A 25,074-nucleotide genomic window follows, 5' to 3' on the forward strand; every position below is an offset into this window, starting at 1 on the left:
CATCATCTGGAATCGTTTAAAGCCCTTTGAAGCTGCACTGAAACTCGCATTTGGACGCCATTGAAGTCCTGGAAAATCCTGGAATGTTTTCATCAAAAACCTTCATTTCTTTTCAACTGAAAAAAGAAAGACATGGACATCTTGATGACATCGGAGTGAGTAAATCATCAGCAAAAGTGAACTACTCCTTTAGTTTAACTAACCTGCACCAATTCAAACTAAACAATCTTCTGTTGTCATGCATTAAACTGAATACATTTCAATCTTCAAATGTTCTAAATTTGTAAAAAAAAGAAGTTTGTAAAAGTCATGAATCGCTGATTTCTGTTCTTTATATTCTTCAATGACTGGAGTACGGTAGGATGAACTGAATGTCAAAGTAAGCTCCAGTGAATAAAGTGCATACAGAAACATGAAGATAGACAGATTAGATAGATCTTTATTGTCATTGCAATACAACAAATCTCTGTGAGAGCAGTCCTCTCCAGACAGCAGCGTAGAGTTAAACAGTTTTTTTAAAGTACAAAAATCAAAATATGAACCTATATATCCTAGTATACACACAGGCACACTCATACATACACAGAGTATGAAGGTACAAATATATATACTCGTATTATTACACACACACATTAGCTAACAACACCGCATGAGCTCCACTGTCCTATGTGGTATTTCTCACATTCCCAGTAAACGAAAAGAACACTTCCCACAGTCGTTTCCCTGATCTTCGTGATCACGGATCCACACTGCTGACATCTCTTGAACAGCTCCATGACACTGGGCTCGTTGATGACCCATTCTCTCTGATTCCAATACGTTTCATTGTCCTCCTCATCCTCCTCTCTTTCTTCATCTGTGTGTGTCGGACTCTGTGTCTGAAAACCCAGATCTTTGTTGTCCGACGGAGGATCTACGGAAAGCAGGCTAACGTTAAACTCCACGCTCTCTTCCTTCACTTCTGGTAGATCATACTCAGGCGGCTGTGAAATGGCATGGATTAAAGTTGGTTTATTACAATGTATCTGTGCATTTTTAATGATACAACACCATCAAATTATTAAATCGCACATTTTTAGAAATACTATCCAACTTTCACTTTGTAAACTGGTCACAAATGATGATACTTACAGACTGGAGGGAGTGTATTACAGGGCGGGCGAAATATATTCCAGATGATGATGATGATGATGATGATGATGGGGGTGTTTTCCTGTTTCCAACACTTTGAGGACTCGTGAGGATTAAACGAAGGTTAGGATAATCTGCAAACTCTCTCCTGGCCGTTCCTGGATCAGTGTCCTGTTGCTTTACTGGTGTCGACTGTGGAGCATTAGCCAAAAACATTTTAACACGTCTATGGTAATAGAAAGATATTATTGATAAACATTAACTTTAATCTAACAAAGTAAAAACCACACATACCCCTGTTTGCTGTAAGCACGTTTTGGGCACAGCAGACAGTTTGAGAAAGCGGCGATCTCCTATCTGAGAGGGTTTGAAGTCCTCGTCGGAGAAGTGGTCACTGCACACTCTCTTACTGGCGAGCGCGTGCTCAGGCGTGTTGATGTCCAAGTGCAGCGCGAGCAGCCACTGTTTCAGTCGCGCGGGGTTGTGTACGGGAAACCTGTGAAACGTTAAAACCTTCTGTCCTGGCGAATAAACCCTTTTACACTTTAGGATTTTAAAACACATCGGATAGGCACACGAGAGGGGCATTTTAAACGATAAACGGAAACAAAGACGCTTGGAAATGTGGTCGTTCTTCCTCACATTTGTAAACACTTAGTCGGAACTTCCGCCTACGTCAGCGCGAGCTTCTCAACGTAATTGCGTATTACGTGTATGGCAAGCCGTTTTAACTTTTATTCATTTCTAGAATATGGATTCTTGATATTAACATTTGAATTGTTGATATCAAAAAAATGTTATTGTTGATATCAACGATTAATTGCTGATATCTGTAATTGTATTTTCACCCTGCCATTCAAAATCAATTTTTGATAAAGAATTGTTTTTTACTAGTAGAAATACCATATTTGATATCAATAATTACATTGTTACTAGTAAAAATACAAATTCCTGATATCAATAATTTAATTCTCACTAGTTGAAATGTCTATTCTTGATATGAACAATTCAATTGCCACTGGTGACATTTTATATTTTTGATATCTGAACATGTATTTCTGATATCAATATTATTTCAGATATCTGAAATGGCTTTCTTACTAGTAACAATCACATTCATGATATCAGAAATTAACATTCACTAGTGAAAATTTAATTGTTGATATCAAAACTGAACATTGTTACTATAGCAATTCAATTGTGGATATCAAGAAAAGACATTTCAACTAGTGACAATTAAATTCTTGATATCAAAAATAAATGTTTTTACTAGTAAGAATTGAAGAGTTCAGATGCAAAAGCCTCTAAATGCCATTTGAAATTTTCTTATTTAATGATGATTTTTATCAAGCTTGTATATTTAAGTTCAGTAATTTCACTTAAATGGCAATGACAATTACCTATTAATTGTTATTTAAGTGAAATTACTGAACTTAAATATACAAGTTTGATAAAAATCATCATTAAAGAAGAAAATTTCAAATGGCATTTAGAGGCTTTTGCATCTGAACTCTTGTATTTATGAAATGTCAAATTGGTATTTCAACTAGTAAGAAATCAATTGCTGATAACAACAATTGGTTTTGAATGGAAGCCTATTTGTACATTAATTGTACATTTCACCAGTGAAAATACAATTACAGATATCAACAAGTTATAATTTTTACTTGTTCAAATTCAATTGTTGATATCAAGAATTATCATATTAACAAGTGAAAATGTAAATGTTGATATCAAGACTTAGCATTGTTACTAGTGGAAATGTTATTCCTGATATCAAAAATGTTCATTGTTACTAGGTGAAATCTAATTCCTGATATCAATTAGTATCATTTTAACACGTGAAAATGTAGTTGTTGATAAAGAATTCATATCCTGCGAATGATTAAAAGTCAAAACGGCTTGCCTATTGCCATTCCCAGGATATAGATTGTTAATATCAAGAATTATAGCTTTTACTAGTTGTAATTCAACTGTCAATATCAAGAATTATAGTTTTTATAAGTTAAAATTTAATTGTTGATATCAAGAATTATAGCTTTTTCTAGTTGAAATGTAATTTCTGATAACAATAACTATTATTTTGACTAGTGAAAATGTAATGGTTGATATCAAGAAAATGTATATCCTGGAAATGATTAAAAGTTAAAACGGCTTGCCATATTACGTGACGTGGTGTCGTTTAAAGCCCTTTGAAGCTGCACTGAAACCTTGAACCGTTTGGACCCCATTGAAGTCCATTATATGGAGAAAAATGCAGGAATGTTTTCTTAAAAAACCTTAATTTCTTTTCGACTGAAGAAAGAAAGACATGGACATCTTGGATGACACGGGGGTGAGTAAATAATCAGCAAAAGCTTTTTTTAAAGTGAACTACTCCTTAGTTTAAATGCTTATATATATCTATATGTATAGAGCATCAGAACCATCTTGATTACAGGGACTTCAAATAAATGTTATCACCTTAACATTTGATCGTCCTATACTGAAGTGATGTACATTGTGTTTTACACTTTGTTGTGATGATGATGATGATGATGTCACCTGTTGAGCATGAGAGTTCTGTCTAATGTGAGTTAAATGAATCAGTTGGGCTGATTGGATCATCATCAAGGTGTGTGTGAGACTGTTGTGCTGATGAGATCATGTCCTTCATTTACATGCCGAGGGGGAAGACCAGTGCAATACAGCTGCCACTGCTATGCTGTAATAAACTTCATTTTCATATGTATATATTTCTTTTTCTGAGTAGAAAGATGATTTTGTCACTATAGTTTCCAGCATTACATGACCCTTTTGAGTTAGTTTGGGTATATTTTAGGGTGATCATATTTTGATTAGCAAAAGCCAGGACACTCGGCCCAGCGAACAGAATTTATTCATTTAAAGTAGGCATTTTCATGCCTTTATAAAAACAGCCAGGACGGCAGGGACAGGACGTCAAAACAGGACTGTTGGTCAGGTCACCCTAATATATTTACATGAATCTGAATATTGATTAATGGACACTGTCCCTTTCTAAAGAAATACAAAACAGGCAAATTTCCTCAAGTAATATCAATAGACCATAACAATCAGTCACATTACAGTGATGAATTTAAAATTGTGATAAAACTACTTAAAATGCATTTTTGCATCAACGTTGAACATCCCTGAGTAAAAGCTGTTTGTGTGTTCTGGATCTGACGGTCAGGACAGCGTTCACCTCTACAGGTGCTTTTCCAGCTTCATCTCAGGGTTAAGACTGTGTGTGTGTGTTCAGGTCTCGCTCTACCCCTGCATCACGCTCTCCTTAACCCTCTGGGGTTGTTCGGCCCAAATGGACCCGAAGAATTTAAATAAAAAATATTTAAAAATCACAGCTTCCTCGGAATGATCCGAAATTTGGTGATTTTATTGGTATTTGGTATTTGAACACCCAAAAAAAATTGGGGACAGGATGTGAATAGTCTAAGTGGTTGTAAAAAAAAAAAAGTCACACACAATAGGTGTTCGGGTCCAAATGGACCTGCATGGAAAATGAATGGGAAATTGGCAAAAATGTGAAAATACTGAGTTTTTTTGTGCGTACAATCTACAAATCAGCCACGATCTTGAAAAAAAGCACACAACAGTGAAGGGGTGAATCTATAAAACATCAAGAGTGCAAAACAGACACACACACACACACACACACACTTTTATACACAAACACACCAAAAATTCAGATTATACATGTGTTTTGCATTTTTAAAATGCTCAGTTTGTCCACCAGATGGCATCCATCTCATTTCAAAAATTGCTTTTATGAGGCCTAGGCTTGACTCTAAAATGAAATACAGCTTTAAAAAAAAAGAAAAAAAAAAAATAAATAAAATTTCAACATTTTTTCTATTATGTTCAAATTAGAGGGAAATTATGGGAAATCCCCATTATGTTCTATTATGGGGAAATTTTGTCATAATTATTGCATTAATACTAATTTTAATTTTTTTTATTTTTGAAATTTTCTCAAAACACCAAAAAAGAAAAGAAAAAATATATCATGATTTTATTTATTTTTTTAAATATGAATCCATTTGGACCCGAAGACCCCGAGTGTGACTCTAAAACGAGTCACAGGTTAAAAAATGCAGAATGTTTTCAGCAAGTTATGTTTAGGAGATGGAAAATATCTTCAGCTCAGCATAAAAACCATTACGCCTATGCGTATAATGAGAAGTTAAACATGTGACCCTATTAACAGATCAATGACCATCACATGACAATATAGTATTATAACAATTTCCTTACCTCATTAATACCATTTCATGTGCTTTGATAGTTAATGATGCATAAGGTAAATAACGAGAACATTAGATATGATTGATAAGAGATACCACTGGGAATCGTCACCCGTCAAGAGGAAGGAAGAGGCATGAATATATATATCCGACTGTATTTAATGTTTTACTCTAAACCGGTTTAATTATTCTGATGTTTTTAATTCCCTCTGTGTTGTAAAGCACTTTGAATTACCATTATGTATGAAATGTGCTGTATAAATAAACTTGCCTTGCCTTGATGATGGATCTGTTCAAGCTCTCCACGCCGCAGATCTTCCTCTGGTGTTTCTGGAGGACCGGAATAACCCATTATCAACTATTAGTTTCATAAAATATTGCAATAAAATATTCAACTAAAAAAACATTCAGACCTGCTTCTGTTCCGAGATCATCGACCACATGAGACACATCAGTCCCCCTGTGGTGTAAATCCAGCTTTTAATGTTGTTTGTGTGTATGTGGTGTGTTTAATCCGCTTTAACACACACCATGTGTAAGTTGATAAGTGGACAGCATTGCTGAGTATTTCCTCCTTAAAACTGCAGTGAACCAAAGACAGTCTCAAAAACACGCTTTCTGACGTCACAAACCACCTTGTAACCAATCAGATCAACGTGTGATCGATCTCTGAGTGAGTGAGTGGAGGCGGGGCTCATTTGCATAGGCAAGAGTTACATTCAACATATTTTAAAGGTATGAATACTTTTTTTTTTCCAAGGAAAAAATATTTAAATATGTCACTTTGGTGATCAAAGATGAGTTTTATAGGATAAAATTATTGACTTCAGGGATTTCAGTGCATCAATAAAATTCAAGAAATTAGTCTAATATTAATACAAATTATTTTAAAGTCTATTTCATATTTCTTTTCTCTCTTCTCGTACGAATCTCTGTTTGCGATTGGATAATGAAAAGAACGAGAATGTACTGGAGAAACCAGCTCTGATGAGGACAGTGATGATGGGAAAAGCATGTGCTCAAATAGAACCCTTTAGACCTCCAAAAGCTATCCAAATATGCTTTATTTTATTATTTTGTCATTGCTATTATAGTGGCAGTATGAGATCCATCCGTGAGAAATACTGGTGAAACTCGAAAAATGAGAATATCGAGCAAAAATGTGAAATATAGACTCATTACATGCAAAGTGAGACATTTCAAGCCTTTATTTGTAATAATTGTGATGATTGTGGATTACAGATATGAAAACCTTTTCACAATATTCTAATTTTGACTTTGGGGTTTTCATATCTGTAATCCATAATCATCACAATTATAACAAATAAAGGCTTGAAATATCTCACTTTGCATGTAATGAGTCTATATAATATATTAGTTTTACCTTTTAAGTTGAATTACTGAAATAAATGAACTTTTGCACGAGTTTCACATGTAGACCCGAGTCGGATATGTAATAATGCGAGGCGAAACATTCATGCATGTAAAGGTTAAATCACACCGGCGAATGAACAGCACACAACAAACTCACAAAACACAAACTCTGAGTGACTTTTTATTTGCTTTTACTGACTTTCCCAGCATGACTACCTCTACACAGACAATAGAAAACAACACTTTAACTCGGTCGTTCAAGAGCCGGGGACCAATTCAAACCTGAATGCTTTGAGTATTTTTCAAGTGTTTGGAGTCGCACGTTTGTTTTCAGTTCTGTGTACAAGTCTCATAGCCGAGAGAAACATGCATCCGACATCATAATGCACATTATAAAGTTCAGTACGGACCACATATCAAATGAGTGTTATTGTATATAAAGTTATCAAACTTATAGATCCTTATAGATCAATACTGGAACACAATAATAAGAGTTTCCAATAATAAGCTTCCACAGCTAATATCACAATGCCATCACTTCCAGCAAACAGAAAACCTTATTAACCGCATGACTTTAATGTCCTTGTAATTGCACTTCATTTAGTAGTTCTTTATTAACTTTACGCCTCAACAAACACGATGTGACTTTCATGGCACCGTTTGCTTGTTGATGCAGCGTGTTTTCTGTTTCCTGAAATTGTAATGCTCATATAACCATGTCAAAAATGTGTAATAAAAAACAAAGAGACAAAAAAATAACAATAATAAACAATTGGACAGAAAGAGACACCAGCTTTCTCACCATTGTTAACAATACTATCAATATCACATGACCTCCTACCTCACCGTACAAACTAGCTAGAATAACACCAGTCTCATATCGAGGCGAAAGAACATCAACCATCTGACGAAAAATAACGTTTTCTAAAACCCCTGAATTTGCGATTGAGATCACTGACCTGACGAATTCAGCACAATCGGTTCATTTCTCTAATGTTCATATCTCCACACACCCTAGAAAACAGAATGAATGTCTTCTTGTCTTATTGCTGCTGAGTTTAAAACAAGCCATCCGCTGTTCTTCCTTGAGGAGTGAGAAAATAAAACACAAACTAAACGCTAAGCTAGGACTCTCTCGTGAAAAACAACAAAAAAAAGGCACTAATGGTCAGAATGAGGATCATAAACGGGGACCGAACTGAGGGTTAGGTAGAGATCTCACGGGTTCTGATCAGACGCTGTACCCACACTTGGCACAATAGAGTTCAGAGAGAATTACAGCATTCCAATTTGGAATTAATTTAATGCTCTTGCACAGAATGCAGAAGGTCAGTGATCCGTGTAAAGCTTGAGCGAAGGTGCTTGAAATCAATAAAAGAAGATCAGTAACACTTAACAATAAGATACGTCAACGTCATCAACAAAGTTTTACACACTTAATTCATCCAGGTTTAGGAATGCACCGATATCAACATATTGGCCTACACCGATAATTCTTTATATTTGAAAGCCGATATATTGGCCGATAACCAATAATCTTTTATATTTGAAAGCCGATAACCGATATATTGGCTGATAACCGATAATTCTTTATATTTGAAAGGCGATAACCGATATATTGGCTGATAACCGATAATTCTTTATATTTGAAAGGCAATAACCGATATATTGGCTGATAACCGATAATTCTTTATATTTGAAAGCCAATAACCGATATATTGGCTGATAACCGATAATTCTTTATATTTGAAAGCCGATAACTGATATATTGGCTGATAACCGATAATTCTTTATATTTGAAAGCCGTTATGTTGGCCGATAACCAATAATTTTTTATATTTGAAAGCCGATAACCGATATATTGGCTGATAACCGATAATTCTTTATATTTGAAAGCCGATAACTGATATATTGACCGATAACCGATAATTCTTTATATTTGAAAGCTGATAATTGATATATTGTCCGATAACCGATAATTCTTTATATTTGAAAGCTGATATGTTGGCCGATAACCAATAATTTTTTTATATTTGAAAGCCGTTAACCGATATATTGTCCGATAACCAATAATTCTTTATATTTGAAAGCCGATAACCGATATATATATACCGATAACCGATAATTCTTTGTATTTAAAAGCCGATAACTGATATATTGGCCGATAACCAATAATTCTTTATATTTGAAAGCCGATAACCGATATATTGGCCGATTGCTGATGATTCTCTATATTTGAAAGCCGATAACCGATATATTGGCTGATAACCGAAAATTCTTTATATTTGAAAGTCGATAACAGATATATTGGCAGATAAATCTAAATCCAAATTTGTGTATACTTTTTGAGAGCCTGATTACAAAAACAAAAGCCTCACCATTAAATCCATGTCTCAAACACAAAATTATAATGTTCTCGTTATAATATAATGTAGACGTACTGTATTTTCCTTTTCTGAAGGGATTCCAATCATATTTTAAGCAATTTAAAACCATGTTGAACAGTGCGCATCTGAAGCGTCTCGGCTGAAGGAAATAATCCATTATTTACCGGCTTTAATATATCGGACAAATATTCTTATCGGGCCGATGACCATAACACTAAAAATGAACCGATATCAGCCGATACCGATATATAGTGCATCCCTATCCAGGTTAATATTTGGATATACTGTTGTTCACATGTTTGTTCATAATACAAGAACCTAATGTTAACTTAAAAATGTATGCATACATAAAGAAATTAACCTAGATTAATAAATGCTGTGTTGTTAATTAATAATCATTTGAAGCTTTTGTGAGGCGTCCATTCAGTTTATTTGCTGGTTTTACTTCCGATCAGATTAAGCCACAATGTAATGCTTTTACTTGTTCACTTTAAACCATTCCTATAAAGAGAAAATAATAATACGTAATAATAATAATAAATAGATCAAATCCCAGCACCTGACCGCCTGTGCTTGTGTTTAAAACATGGCAGTGAAAGGAATGTGAGAAGCGCAACGTTTCAGTAAACCACAGGAATAATCTGACGGACTCGTTTCATAAAGACTGAGAGAGTTAGAAAGTAATACGATACTAGCGTAACCGACTCGCGGACCAGAACACCTCAAAACTATATCATAAAAAAAAACATTTTAAGCTTATATTAAAAGAGCAGAGGTTACAAAATCTCAAAACACAGATGAATGTTTTGAGGAAAAGAATCAGCTCGTTTTCTTTTCTTTTGAATAAAGTTTTCAGGGCTTTGTGAGCTCTGGCTTCCGTCCATGTGTGTGTGTGTGTGAACACAACCCTGAATTTACTCGTTTGCAGAGTCTACAATTAAGTAAGACTATGAATAAAAAACATGCCATCCAGTGTTTCTCCAGTGGCAGTGGAGGAATGTGTCGTTCCCAGGCTGAACGTTACTGTAAAATCAAACACAGAGAAGTAGAGCAGTTAGCATGACGGTAAACGCGCGCACGTCTGCTCCAGGGGAAGCCGCCGTTAGTCACCGAGACCGAAGTTAGTGTGGAAGATCAGCAGAAAGCCAGAGTTTCTCACAAGCACTGAAAACCTCCACCTCACCAACCCAAGCCCAGCATGCAGTTCATGCTAACGCCGCGCAAAAATAAACATAAAAAGCTAACTCCTCTTGGCGAGCCGAAAACCGATCAAATCATTTAAATGGTGATTTCGTCCTGTGCATCACTGTGAAGCCGCTTTCAAACAACCTGCATTGTATAGAAATAAATGTGATGTGATAAAAACTGATTCAATGATAAATAATATAATAATAAACGACTTTTTTGTTAAGACATGCCAGACAAATGAGACGTTTTTTGTTCGAATCACAATAATCTAGCGAGGCACGTTTTATTTAACACAGAAGATCCTGAAACGTGCGCTGGCCCTTTAAATACAGCGACTCAAAGAAGCCATTCGCAATACATTAACCTACCGCGGCTTCCAAGTATATTATGACGATTACGATTATTAGCACGAACTTTAGTTTCGGTTTTTACCGCTTCATCTCTCGCGCATCGCAAACACAAGAGCGAATGCCTTCTATAGGGAGATGAGTTTCATTTCGTTCATAATCTACCGACAGATTCCCAACGCAAAGGAGAATATGATCACATGATCACATTATCAAAACCATATCCGTCACTGCTTCAGGATACACTGAAATATAGTTCGCCAATAAAAGAGTCAGAGCGTCAGAAACGACAGATAAGGCCTCGCTAATGTTCATCTGCAATGTTAAACACAAACAGCCTTGCATTATGACATCACTACGAGCATGTGGCAAGCCCTTCTCCACGACTTCAAAGCCGCGTGTCAAGTAAACGTAATCAAGTCTACGACATGTTAAAGCTTTCAGAAATGGATCTGCAGCCACTGACATCTACGAAAAAGCAAGCCAGAAACCCATCGGCTGATTTATTTATACGTACGCTTGCCGTTCCCGCCTGCCTCACGAGTGACATCGCTAAACGCGCTCACTCTCCAACCCGTCGTGTTGATGCTAACGTTAGCTTAAAATGGCACAATTCAATGGGTTTTCCTGCACGTCAACAAGACAGGAGGTTTGCATATCATTTGCTAGGCATGTAAACACGAGTTACCTGATTGGACGGGCTGCTGATTTCAGAGGCAGGAGAGAGATGGACAGAAGAAAAAGGGAAAATGCTAGCTATTGACTCGTGACGTTATCACGATTCAACGCGGCTAGCTCTCCCTAGCACGTCTAATCTAGAAACGCGCTGTGCAATTCGGTTTGAAACACACTTAGACTAAACGTTACATCATTCTGCCCCTAAGCTAGCTCTACAACATGCACCTGGCTACGAGGACGCTAGCAGCGCTAAACACACGGACACATCGTATGGGTTAGCGCAGAGCAAGCAAGAGCGCGCGGGTTGAGCTTTATACATGAGCCGCGGCCTCAGTCGCAGTAGATCTTGTACTTCTCGCTGCAGAACACGAGTGGCGCTCCCACCTCAGCGCGAGCCCCGGCGGGGAGACTTACGTCGGACGGGGTGGGTTTAGCGCGCGAGCAGCCGGGTTTAGCGCGTCCGCGGCGGATCTGCTCGTGGTCGACCTCCAGGTCCTCCAGCCGCTGTGTTAGCGCTAGCTTCTGCTGGATAGCCATACGCAGGAGAGAGTTCAGCGTCTTCTTCTCGTCCTCCGCCGCCGCTAGCTGTCTCTGCATCTCATCCAACTGAGTCACGTACTCGTCACAGCTGAAACACAAACACACAACATCAAATCACGGCACTCAAAATACTATGTGCTAACGTTTCATTTAAAGAGGACCTATGCTGTGTTTAGTGTGTGATCATGAGGAAGCTCCGTTTCTTCTCTATATGAGTGTCTGTGTTTATGAACTACACGTCACAATAATTCTCATTTACATAATTAATGCACAGAATAAAGGGGCGGGGCCTGGTTGAGTTAGTTAGTAGTGTGTTAAACTGGCAGCTATGGAAAGGGGCGGAACTTTCCCAAACACACTCAAAGCGCTCGGCCAATCACAACACACTGCTACAGCCGGCCAATCAGAGCGCAGTGTGCTTTTCAGGAGGAGGGCCTTCTGCTGCGACTCTCATTCAGCTCATGCTGTATTAAAGGAGTAGTTCACTTTTAAAAAAACTTTTGCTGATAATTTACTCGCCCCCATGTCATCCAAGATGTCCGTGTCTTTCTTTCTTCAGTCGGAAAGAAATGAAGGTTTTTGATGAAAACATTCCAGGATTTTCTCCATATAATGGACTTCAATGGGGTCCAAATGGTTCAAGGTCCAAAAGAAACTTTCAGTACAAACTGCAAACTTGTTCAAAGGGCTTTAAACGACTCCAGACGATGAATAAGGGGCTTATCAAGCGAAACGATCGCTCATTTAATAAATAAATAAATAACAAAGTTTAAGTTTTATAAGCTCAAATGTTCACCTTGCTCTGTTCTGTGATGCGCGTACGTGACTCTCCTGTTCGAACTCGTTCATCAAAATGAACAAATCTTTTTCCTAATAAATTCGTTCGTTTCTTTCGTCGAATGAACCAAATGACTCGGAAAAAGATTTGTTCGTTTTGATGAACGAGTTCAAACAGGAGTGCGTTACAGAACAGAGCGAGGCGAGCGTTTGAGCTTATAAAACTTAAACTTTGTTATTTATTTATTTATTAAATGAGCGATCGTTTGGCTTGATAAGACCCTTATTCATCGTCTGGAATCGTTTAAAGCCCTTTGAACAGTTTGCAGTTTGTACTGAAAGTTTCTTTTGGACCTTGAACCGTTTGGTTCCCATTGAAGTCCATTATATGGAGAAAAATCCTGGAATGTTTTCATCAAAAACCTTCATTTAATTTCTTTTCGACTGAAGAAAGAAAGACACGGACATCTTAGATGACAAGGGGGTGAGTAAATTATCAGCAATTTTTTTTTTCAAAAGTGAACTACACCTTTAAATGCAATTATCTATTTTAATGCGTCTCAACAGAAAATACAACACCAGGAAAATTTTGTTTAAAGATCGATTTCTCTTTCTTCATCCATAAAAAAAGAAGTGATTTCAACAGCAGTCAATCTTAATGATGAGCGTGAGATTAAAGAACCACTCCTTCAATAAACTGCAGGTTTAACCACACCTGAAAACATGTCTACACACGCCGAATCATCACTGAGAACACCATGTGCAGACACCAGAACACACATAATGGAGGATTTCCCATGGGTGTGTGTCCACCAACCCTCTCAGAAGAGCAGACGTGAGAACCCGAGGTCAGATCTGATGCTTTCTCAACACTTTTGGTCCCTTTTTCAAAGCTCTTCACAGCGTGAACACAACAGCAGCTAAACTGTGGCGCATCTATCATGGCTTTTCAAACGGCATTAATTCATTTCTCACTCAGATGAGTTTTAATGGTCTCGGTCTATTTACCAACAGACCATTTTGCACACGTTTAACTTTTCAAAACTGTTCAACTTAGTCATCGTGAAATAGACAATCCTTATTTACTTATTTTCATTATTCATAAATGATTCATGTTGGATCAGAATCAGTTCTGATGATGTGGGCGGGGCTTTAACCTGTCACTCACATGAGATCAGCGAATAGCAAACCACAACCATCCAATCAACTCCACACAGACACAATCAAGCCCCGCCCACATGTGTTCTTGGTTGAGAAGTGTTTCACTCACCACACAATAGAGAAGAAGACTAGTGCCACTTCCAATTCACGCAACAAAACTGAAGACGCATTTCTACAGTAATACCAGACTGAAATATATAAAAAATATATATTCAAATATATAAAAATATCCTAAAAAATAAAAATATCAAAAATACTCCTAAAACAACAATTCAATGAACATGTCTCATTCGCATCCAAATAATGTCGTGCTGTGATGTAAACATGGATCATGTGACAGTGAATTATAAACATGTCATTCTTGTTTTATCATAATTCTATAATCCCGCCTATTGTTGGTGGTTTTCTGAGGGATAAAATGTCCAAGATAAAACCTTTGCTAGTGTAATGGGAAAAAAATGAGTATATTATAATTTTAGCTAATATCCATAAGGTATATACGGCAGTTTTAGTGTGTTTTGGATGTAAAATGTTCTAATTTTGAGGCTGACGGTTGAGTTTTGAAATAGTAACATATGCATTGAAAAAAACAAGAAGTCTAGACAAAATTAACACACCCACACCCACCCACCCACGCGCGTGTGTGTGTCTGAGATTAACAGAGGGTGAGATTGAGGGTTCAGGCACATAAAGACACGACGCCTCATAATAGAAATCAGTGCAGCTTCATTAGCGATCGGCCCCTGGGGACCATCGCTCTAAACGCAGGGGTCAGGATTTTCCCGGGAAAAGAGGCCAGGGGTCACGTGTGAACCATCTGCGTCTGCACGGGAGGCGTGCGGGTGTCGTTGAGAAATATGTCTTGACACCAATTCACTGCTTTACAGCAACACAAGAATGAAGACCACAAATAAAACAACATCTCAAATACGTGCTACGGGTCATTAGGTCATGTGTTCACTAACATGAGCAGTACGTGTGTTACAGTATTCATCTTTGTTAATGTTAGTCGATTGATGAAAAATACAGCTTAACTTAACTGCATTAACTAATCTAACAAATAAAACCTTGGATGTTAATAACGTATTAGTAAATGTTGAGATTAATATTAACTATGATTTATAAACGCTATTGTGCTCAGCTCTAGAGATGTTGGAGACTGTGGGAACGAGAGCATCTTATTAGCATGTTAATAGCCACCGATGGGGCGACACAAAAGCCGAGCGCCGTGGAGGTTTCAGAGGCTGATGGGAAATCTTCACACTGAATGCTGTAAGACGAGGGTTTGGTTCATTAACAGCATGTATGAACGGGAAAAGAAGGAAGAATGAGAAGTGGATATATATATATATATATTCGTTAGAGGGTTCGGTAATTAATGGGAATATAAAACATTTACAAGCTATTTGAAATGATAAAAATATATGTACAGTCAAACCAAAACTTATTCAGACACCTGATGTTGTTTCACTAGTGTGTGCAGGACACCATAGTTCACTAATGTAAGTGAGGAGAGCAAACTAAAGTAAACTGTGACATGATATACAGTGATAATGATTGAGCCTGAGTGTGTTCAGGGGACAGTGAGGACATGTTTGCTGTGTGTGACGACCTATCAGCCTAAAAACCGCATGACATCGCTTAGAGCAGTGTTTCCCAACCCTGTTCCTGGCGGCACACCAACACTGCACGTATTCTTTGTCTCCCTTATCAAACACACCTGATTCAACTCATCAGCTCATAATCAGATGGGTTAATGAGCTGATGTGTTTGATTAGGGAGACAAAGGAACAGGGTTGGGAAACACTGGCTTAGAGCACCTTTAAAGCTACACTGTGTGATTTTTACCCCCATCTAGTGGTGAAAAGGTATATGATCATACAGGAATATTAGTTTCCGTTCCTCTCAATTCCAATTTCCAAGTTAACTCCTACGGTGGCCAATGTAGTCCAATATTAACATGGCTTCCAGCTCGACCTCGTCCATGAGTGTTGACTCAAACGTAAAGCTTGAATTAACGGGTATGTCCCTCTTTGGCTAATGTACTTTCAAGATGGAGGGGCAACATGGCGACCGACATTAGAACCCCTTACCCGTATGCGTTTTCAATGGCATATTATACACTCACGAGAATACTTTATTACTTGAACGAAGTAAATATACATTAATGAGCACTCATATTTTTGAAAGAACTAAGTGTTTTTAGCTAAGAATAAACTAAAAGAGTTACACAGTGTAGCTAGTCATTTGAAAACTTTCAGTGAGATGTCATTTCACAAACTGTGTGAGTGAATCACTCCTTTTTGGTATTTATGGTTTATCACAATGGAAGTGATGGCTTTAATCGATGGTCTATGATCTACAAACGTTCTGTGTGTTCTTACACTCTTTGAGAGATGATCAAAATGAAAAAAGATATCAGTTACACTCTCATAATATTTCAATTTTGACCTATAAAAAGGGCTTTTTTTATACTGTTGTTAATCAATCTATTTCTGCATCCAAACTCAAACTCAGCGCATCACTGATGAACATGTATTTCACTGGGACAAAATAGGCAATATTATAGGTAACTGCTATTATTCATAAAATACAATAAAAACATCACGATAGTTTCTGTGATTATATGTTTTTATAAAACCAAAAACCAGATCCTGGTGTGGATCATAGCTGATAATACTGTATGAGGACAGAGGAGATGAAGGAGAGTGTCATAAAACCTAATGTGTGTATGTATAAATGTGTTGTGTGTGTGTGTCATACCGTGTGGCAAACATGGCCCTGAGCGAGGAGAAAGTGGCCGCGTCCTCTTTAAGGGCTTTGAGCTCGTTGCGAAGCTTCATCATGGTTTCCGTCACCATGGCCTTTTCATTCTCATATTTGCTCTTCAGGTTGGCCAGCGCAACCTCAGCGGTCTGAAAAACACACACGTGTGTGTCAATGCTATTAATAAACATGACATTGAAGATTGGCATCGTTCAGTTTGTTGAAAGTCTGTGATTTGACTCCGGTGGCCTGAAGTCTGAAAGCCTCTTTAAAGAGTCAAACACAACATTACAGGTCCTGGTGGACAGCCGTTCATTTGAAGCTGACAAAAAAACGGACAATGCTTTAAAGGAGTAAGTTTTTCAATAATTTAGGGTCAATATTTAAATATATGAGGCAATAAAGCATGCCAAGTGCTACGACCCACTGATGGGATGCCGAGGGGGAAACACTGACCTGTTTGTTGGCCTTCAGGACGGTTCTCAGAGTGGCAATCTGCTCTCTCTTAGTGCTGAGGAGAGATTTGAGTTTGAGGATCTCCTCCACGCTGGCCTCCTGCTCGCGGTCGGCCCCGAGACCCAGTTCCAGAGAAGCCATGCGCTGGCGGGAGAGCTCAGTGGTGCGGTCCACGGCGAGCTGGAGGTGCCGGATCTGGTCCCGGATGATGGCCACCAGGTTATAGATGTTCATGGGCTCCTTACGGGGATCGGCCACAGGAGATGACGGGCCGTCGCTGGATTCGGCGCTGGGAAAGAGTCCGCGGGTCAGCAGGATTGGAGATCGGCGTCCACGACCATCAGGACTGCACCAACCTGTAGTCTGTGCGCCATTTATCCCGGCTTTACCTGAGTGAGAGAGAGAGAGAGATAGTTTTATTTAAAAGCCATGTCAGCATCTAAAGCTATTTTAATGGCAAAAATTCTATTACAAAAATACAAATATCATATAAATACAATAAAACCGAGCAAGCAAACACAAGTCAAAGACAAAAAAAAATATCCAAAACCTTTTCAGGCATAATCTTACTAAAGCCTTTACCTGAAATAACTTCATGAAAGAGCATTCTGCCTGTATTAAACCCAGGACAGGCCAAGAGAGGAGTCTTAGAAACTCCACCAAACCTGTGTGACCTATAGACCTTATGCGCAGAGAAACCATCTTTGCAATACCGTCTTTTTTGCGGCCGATCTATATATCTCTACGGCATCGCTGTCCAGAAGTAACTAGCTTTTCAAGAGGATTTTGAAGGCGAGACACGGCAGGCAAAAACATCGTTTTGTTTTTTTTCACTGGTCAATTTTGAGATGTTTGTCTTCAATAACATGTCTTCTTTCAGACTTGTGGTGAAAAAAAGTCCGAAATAACACATTTAGGTCTTTATTTTACTGCACTTTGTCTGTTTGCGTCTGTAGATTTCTCATAAGTTCTTCAAAAGTTGTCGTTATAAATCGTCCTGCTGCTCAGCGATCTGCACCCTGTCATCACACACACCGTTAGAAAGCTCATTCTCCTGTGCAACACTGCCAGATCCAAATATGGTCATTTCCTTTTTATCAGCAACCAATCGTGAAAGTAAAAGGGGGGGGGGGGGGTTTAACTGTAAATGCGCGATCTCATTGGCTGATGCTAAATCTTCAAAGCCAGTTTTCTCAAAATGACTTTTCTCTCATTCTCCAAGTCCGAAATCTCCACTTCAGTAGCGCCTATACACACCAAACTTTCCAGTCTTGTACCTAGTTATATTATGAAGACATTTACACAGGGACTTGTAAATATATTATTCCTATCCTGATTTATCTAACATTTTATTACAAAAAACATGGCGAAAATCATTTTTTAAGGCAATTATATGCAGTATATTCTGATTTATAGGATAGTAGATATCCATAAATCCCTCTGTAATGTTTTTCTCATCTAATATGTGAACACAACGAAAACAGAACTTTGAACCTGGCTTTATCCAATACTCAGATTTAGTTTTTTTTAATATATGCAAATTAGTGCATATTTAATTAGATAATGCCTCATTTGCATATATAAACATTAAATGACAGAAAACTTGTAATATATGTTTTTCTCATCTTAATGTAGGTAATGTTTTCATGGTGATATCTGCTAGTTAAAAAGATTACCCTATTCAACTGTAGTGTCTCGCCTTAATCTAAAGCTAACCAAAGTTATCATGAGGATTGTAATGTTTAAAGCAGATGTCTTAACAAATGCGTCCATAACGCATAACGCTCAAAAGGGGCGGAGCTACAAATGCTCTGGTGAACACCACTGGATCACATCTAGCTTTAACAGTGATTAAAAGTCTGTAATTTGACATAGCTTATTATTCTTGCACGTGTTGCACTTATCAAACACTATTAACACCAGGTCTGAAGGCGCACCTTCGCGGTAGAAGTCGAGCATGATGCGGTTGGGCGTCTCGTTGTTGCACATGCAGACGTGATGGTACAGGTTGGCCAGCTCCTCGCTGAAGGTGGCGAGCTCGTCCTGGGCGATGTTGAGGCTGCCCTGCGATTCGCCGGCCACTTCACTGGCCTGCCGGAGCTCCTTCTCCACGCGCTCCAGATGCTCGCGGTCGAGTCGGCTCGAGCGCTCCAGAGACGACACCTGCGCGCTCAGAGACGAGACCCGGCTCTCCAGCTGCGCCTGCTCCTCCTCGTACTGTGATTGACAGGCCGAGTGCTCCGCCTTTAACGCTTTCAGCTCCTCCTTCAGTTGACTTGCCTCGGACACTGCGACCTGTGGTTTCAAACAAATCACATTAAGTTTGTCCTCTTATAGACTCCTTTGTGAGCATTTCAGTGTGACTTTAAGCGCGAGGCGACTCCTAACACAAAAAAGTGTTAGAAAACATTAAGAAAAAGTGTTTTAAAACATTTAACCGCGAGCCGACTCATGTGCGCGCATGTGTATTGGGCTCTTAAAGTGACAGCACTGTTATTCCTGCTGCCGTCTCTATAATAACACTAACAACCAAAGACAAAAAGAAAATTCACACGTTCTTGACTGAATAACTTTTGTAATTGAATTTGATTATTCTCAGGTTTATGTTACTCTATTGTATTTAAATAAATGTAAGTTATGTGTTGGTCTCCAGTTCAGAGAATATGTCCTGTAATAAGGTCTGGAAGGTTGCACTTCAGTTAATGTGTAGAAGATAATGTTCACAGAATTAAATGTGACATTAGAAGTGAGTCTTATTTTCCTATTTTTTGTAATGCCTTTGAATAATATGGGGGACGTGAATCGCAATACAATCGCAGTATCGAATCGCAATACTTGCTGTATCGCAATATGTTAAGAATCACAATACTATGGAAACATGGCCCAAAAAACACAATACCATGGCCCAAATATCACAATACTAAGGAATCGTGGCCCAAATATCACAATACTATGGAATCGTGGCCCAAAAAACACAATACTATGGAATAGATACCCAAATATCACAAAACTATCGAATCATGGCCCAAATATTACCATACTATGGAATAGTGGCCCAAATATCACAACACTATGGAATCGTGGCCCAAAAAACACAATACCATGGTCCAAATATCACAATACTATGGAATCTTGGCCCAAATATCACAATACTATTGAATCGTGGCCCAAATATCACAATACTATTGAATCGTGGCCCAAATATCACAATACTATGGAATCGTGGCCCAAATATCACAATACTATGGAATCGTGGCCCAAATATCACAATACTATCGAATCATGGCCCAAATATCACAATACTATGGAATAGTGGCCCAAATATCACAATACTATCGAATCATGGCCCAAATCACAATACTATGGAATAGTGGCCCAAATATCACAACACTATGGAATAGTGGCCCAAATATCACAACACTATGGAATCGTGGCCCAAATATCACCATACTATGGAATAGTGGCCCAAATATCACAATACTATGGAATCGTGGCCCAAATATCACAATACTATCGAATCATGGCCCAAATATCACAATACTATGGAATAGTGGCCCAAATATCACAATACTATGGAATCGTGGCCCAAATATCACAATACTATCGAATAATGGCCCAAATATCACCATACTATGGAATCGTGGCCCAAAAAACACAATACCATGGCCCAAATATCACAATACTATGGAATCGTGGCCCAAATATCACAATACTATCGAATCATGGCCCAAAAAACACAATACCATGGCCCAAATATCACAATACTATGGAATCGTGGCCCAAATATTACAATAATATAGAATCATGGCCCAAATATCACCATCCTATGGAATCATGGCCCAAAAAACACAATACAAAACACAATACTATGGAATCGTGGCCCAAATATCACAATAGTATGGAATCGTGGCCCAAATATTACAATACTATGGAATCGTGGCCCAAATATCACAACACTATGGAATCGTGGCCCAAAAAACTCACAATACTATGGAATCATGGCCCAAAAAACACAATACCATGGCCCAAATATCACAATACTATTGAATCGTGGTCCAAATATCACAATACTATCGAATCATGGCCCAAATATCACAACACTATGGAATCGTGGCCCAAAAAACTCACAATACTATGGAATCATGGCCCAAAAAACACAATACCATGGCCCAAATATCACAATACTATCGAATCATGGCCCAAATATCACAACACTATGGAATCGTGGCCCAAAAAACTCACAATACTATGGAATCATGGCCCAAAAAACACAATACCATGGCCCAAATATTACAATACTATGGAATCGTGGCCCAAATATTACAATACTATGGAATCGTGGCCCAAATATTACAATACTATGGAATCGTGGCCCAAATATCACAATATTATCGAATCATGGCCCAAAAAAACACAACACTATCGAATCATGGCCCAAAAAACACAATAATATCGAATCATGGCCCAAATATCACAATCATCATTTTTGCCGATTCCCAGGCCTACCACTTGTAGTGCACTTAGTGTTTGCTTTGGACAGAGACGTCTGCTAAATGTCCTTCTAAATCTGAAGTATACCTTGTACTTGCACTCCAGGATCTCGGGGCCGTTGATGTCCACCTCGTAGTCCTCGCTGTCCTCGTGGCTGTCGCGCTCCTTCTCGTTGTCCAGGGCGGACTGGCGCTCTTTGCTGGCCTGGAGCTTGCGCATGGCACTGATGTTCTCCGAGAGCCGGCTGACCTTCTCGTGTTGCTCAGAGAGCGCTCCACGGGCCTGTTCCAGATGCTTCTGAGACTCCTGCAGTGTAGACAGCAGCGTCACCTTCTCACGCTCAACCTGAAACACACACACACCATACGGTTCAGAAGACAGAAGAGAGTCTACCGTCACAAAGTCAATCAATTTCACTCGGCTGACACTAATGCGGTCCGCTCTGCTGACAACACAACCCATAAGAAATCAGTGTTTGGCGAGGTCAGATGCATGAGCTAAAAGCCTGACTTCTAATGGTGCGTTCACACCAAATACGAATATAGAGTCAGGTGTGAATGATGTCAATGTTAAGTCAATGTAAAGACGTGTTAGCGCGGCACGGTAGACGCGATTGAGCATCTGGTGCGTTACGCGCAAATTTTTTTTTTTTTTTTGTGCATTCACGTCGCGTCTGACTCCCAAGCTGAATTTTTTTTTACTTTGGCGTTAATTCGCGGCGCGTTAGCCAATCAGGAGCCTGCTTTCTGCTGTCACGTGCTGAAGTGACGTGATAAACTGGCCCACTTTACAGTTTATAATGTTATTTTATACGTTTGGCCTCAATAAATAATTGTATAATATGACAATGCCTGGTGTGTTTCTAATGCACAACAAATCAAATATTTTATCACACAAAAACTTGATTTCAATATGAGACATTCATTTTATATTGAATGCTATTTTTTCCATATCTAATCTAGATTATATGAAACATTATTATTCTAATGTAAAGACAACCAACATCCTTTAGTGCGAAAGAACATAGTTTGTGTGTCCAGCACTTGCTCCTCCCACAAGACGTGATTCGCCTCATTTGCTTTTTAATGGATTTAAAATCATCCAACTAGACGCGAATTTGACACTATTTGCGCAGGATAAGAAGAATCTCCCTGATTTGCTGCTTATTTGGAACGGGATGAATATTACATGAGTTTTATAATCGCCAAGCTACTTTTAAAAGTAATGGCATTACAATATTGCATTACTCCCTAAATTAGCTTACTTGGTTACTTGTTATGGAAAGTAATGTTGCACGTTACTTTTTCCAGGCCTTGACTCATTAATTGTTTGCCGCGAGGGCCGCTCTGATAAAATGTATTTATTGGAAGTGCGCCATGGCTCAAGCTAAGGGAAGAAAACTTTTTTTTTTACATTTTCTATAACGGAGCTTAGTCTACTCAGACTAAAGCTTTAAATGTCAAATTTAAAACGAACAAATTCGAATGCGGTGTCTGTTTCAGTTCTCGCGCTTCAGTTCACGGAGATCATGAAGCGCGCCTGCTGTTTGTTAAAGCACAACGTTTTCTTGTTATTGTGAGTTTACGCAAATAAATGTATTTGCGAATGATGTATTATTATTTTCTGTATGACCAGAAATGAAAGAGTATTTTAAGTTGTTTCCAATGAAAGAACTGCAAGTGTTCACATGGGCGTCTCGCAGCCTCCACACTAAGCACACACACTGGATATGCGTCAAAATATTGTGTTTATTTGTGCTTTGTTCCTTTTTTGGATAAAAGCGTCTTCTACATATGCAGTCTAATAAAATATTACAATAATGATGATGATTATTATTATTTGCGGACACGGAGTTTTTGCAAAATGGACGTGTTGCCATGTGCGTATTTTCAATTGGCAATTTCAGTTTGAAGGGTGATGGAAACGCGCCTACTTTAACTGCTCTGAACTTACCACTGCGTTTTATTTCTATAAATTAATTTCATTTCAAATGGGGTCCAACCAGTTATTAAAGGTGTTAAAAATTAACTCTGTATCTCGAGGTTGCGGCGCGCACACTATGGTTAACCGAGTATCAACCGATAAGGGCCTCGGTTAACGGTTAATGAAAAACTTGAAAACGTGCAGCCCTACCCTGAACCCATCCTAGGTGTGTTTGACATTCTTCTTTCAGACACACCTAGCTAGGATGGCTTCAGGGTGAGTAAATCATGGGCTAGGGTGAACTATCCCTTTAATGTGTACATTTTTAAAGTAATGCTTTTCTTGTTACGTCAAAAAAGTAATCTGATCATGTAGTGCATGTTCCTGGTAATGTGCAGCGGGTAAACTCTGCATGAAAGTGGATCTCAAAGGTTATTCAGTCGAAGCAGAAGCTCCTCGATGATTACAGACTCGCAGTGTAACCTGTGCTGACATGAACATGACTCGAGGATGAGGACGTTGAGATGGGAGAAGTCCGTCTATAAAGCAACATGAAGTTCTGGCTCAGTGTCGATTTAATTGTCTGTTTAGTTGATGTCAGTTACAGCGAGAATGTAATACAAAAACACCTTCAATCACATAATAACAACAATTATTGCTTTATAAGCAAATACTGCACGTGCATTTTTCAGACTTGATTTGCTAAGACTGATTTAAAGAGAATCAGGGGTAAAGAGACACGCCAACTGATACGCATAAGTAACATGGTGTGAGGAGAGACATCATGTGACCAAAACATTCCCTTCACAAACAACCAGCGCTTATAAAATGATCATTTGTAATTAGAAATGTATGCAGAAACATCATTTACAAAAAACAAATAAAAAACGGTGTGGGATGATTGACGTTTTTCCCCCTACATCAGACACAGGCATGAAGTCGTACACGTAGAAGATCAGTGTTTCGGGTTATGAAGTATATAAGTGTGTATTTTGTCCTAAATGTCGGCTGGTTTGTCTAGATCAGACTCTTATTCCGCGTCTGGATCGTGTCGAGACTTTAAAGCGTCACTGAAACTCGCATCTCGACCCGTTGGACCCCATTGAAGACACTATGGAGAAAAATCCTGGAGTGTGTTCCTCAAAAACCTTCATTTCTTCATTTCACCGAAGAAAGAAACACATGGACATCGGGAGAGTAAACTATCTTTCTGAAGTGAACTACTCCTTTAAAAGGTCAGAGTTCAGAGGGTCAGAAGGCTCGTTGTGTCAGATTGTGTGGAGCACTTACACTAATAGGATTTAAGCGGTCCAGCTGTCAGCCAATCAAACACAGATCTGAACACACACTATAGAAAAAAACAAATCTGATTGTGATTTGAAATCTTGTAACACGAGCGCTTTCTGTGGAAAACACTATTCAAATACACTTTAATTGAATTAAAATGCGATTTAAATAAATTCCAGGTTAGCCGTCCTTGTTTGTAGAGTTGCACAACATATGAAGAAGTCTCTTCTGCATTTATTTGATTATAAATACAACAGTTATATTGAGAAATATTATTACAATTTAAAAAGTGTAATTTATTCCTGT

General features: G+C 38.4%; 2 protein-coding genes across 2 annotated transcripts in view; both read right to left on the reverse strand.

Annotated features, from left to right (window-relative positions):
• Positions 1–419: 419 nt before the first annotated feature.
• On the reverse strand, positions 420–1,818 carry LOC120481336 (uncharacterized). Its single transcript, XM_039674948.2, has 3 exons — positions 1,426–1,818; positions 1,132–1,323; positions 420–983 (listed from the first exon to the last, which is right to left on the reverse strand). The coding sequence occupies exons 1-3, from the start codon at positions 1,717–1,719 to the stop codon at positions 633–635; spliced, it is 837 nt and encodes a 278-aa protein (XP_039530882.1). The 5' UTR covers positions 1,720–1,818; the 3' UTR covers positions 420–632.
• Positions 1,819–6,935: 5,117 nt separating this feature from the next.
• The window catches only part of bicd2a (BICD cargo adaptor 2a), a 45,065-nt gene continuing 26,926 nt past the window's right edge, over positions 6,936–25,074 (reverse strand). Inside the window, exons 6-10 of the mRNA XM_039674941.2 lie at positions 21,646–21,903; positions 19,005–19,362; positions 17,068–17,456; positions 16,609–16,760; positions 6,936–11,995 (exon numbers count right to left, since the gene is read on the reverse strand). Coding sequence (XP_039530875.1) covers positions 11,698–11,995; positions 16,609–16,760; positions 17,068–17,456; positions 19,005–19,362; positions 21,646–21,903 — 1,455 coding nt within the window. The 3' untranslated portion in view covers positions 6,936–11,697. The remainder of the gene's footprint in view (positions 11,996–16,608; positions 16,761–17,067; positions 17,457–19,004; positions 19,363–21,645; positions 21,904–25,074) is intronic.

Source organism: Pimephales promelas, chromosome 14, assembly GCF_988280905.1.
Source record: "Pimephales promelas chromosome 14, fPimPro1.hap1.1, whole genome shotgun sequence".
Lineage (NCBI taxonomy): Eukaryota > Metazoa > Chordata > Actinopteri > Cypriniformes > Leuciscidae > Pimephales > Pimephales promelas.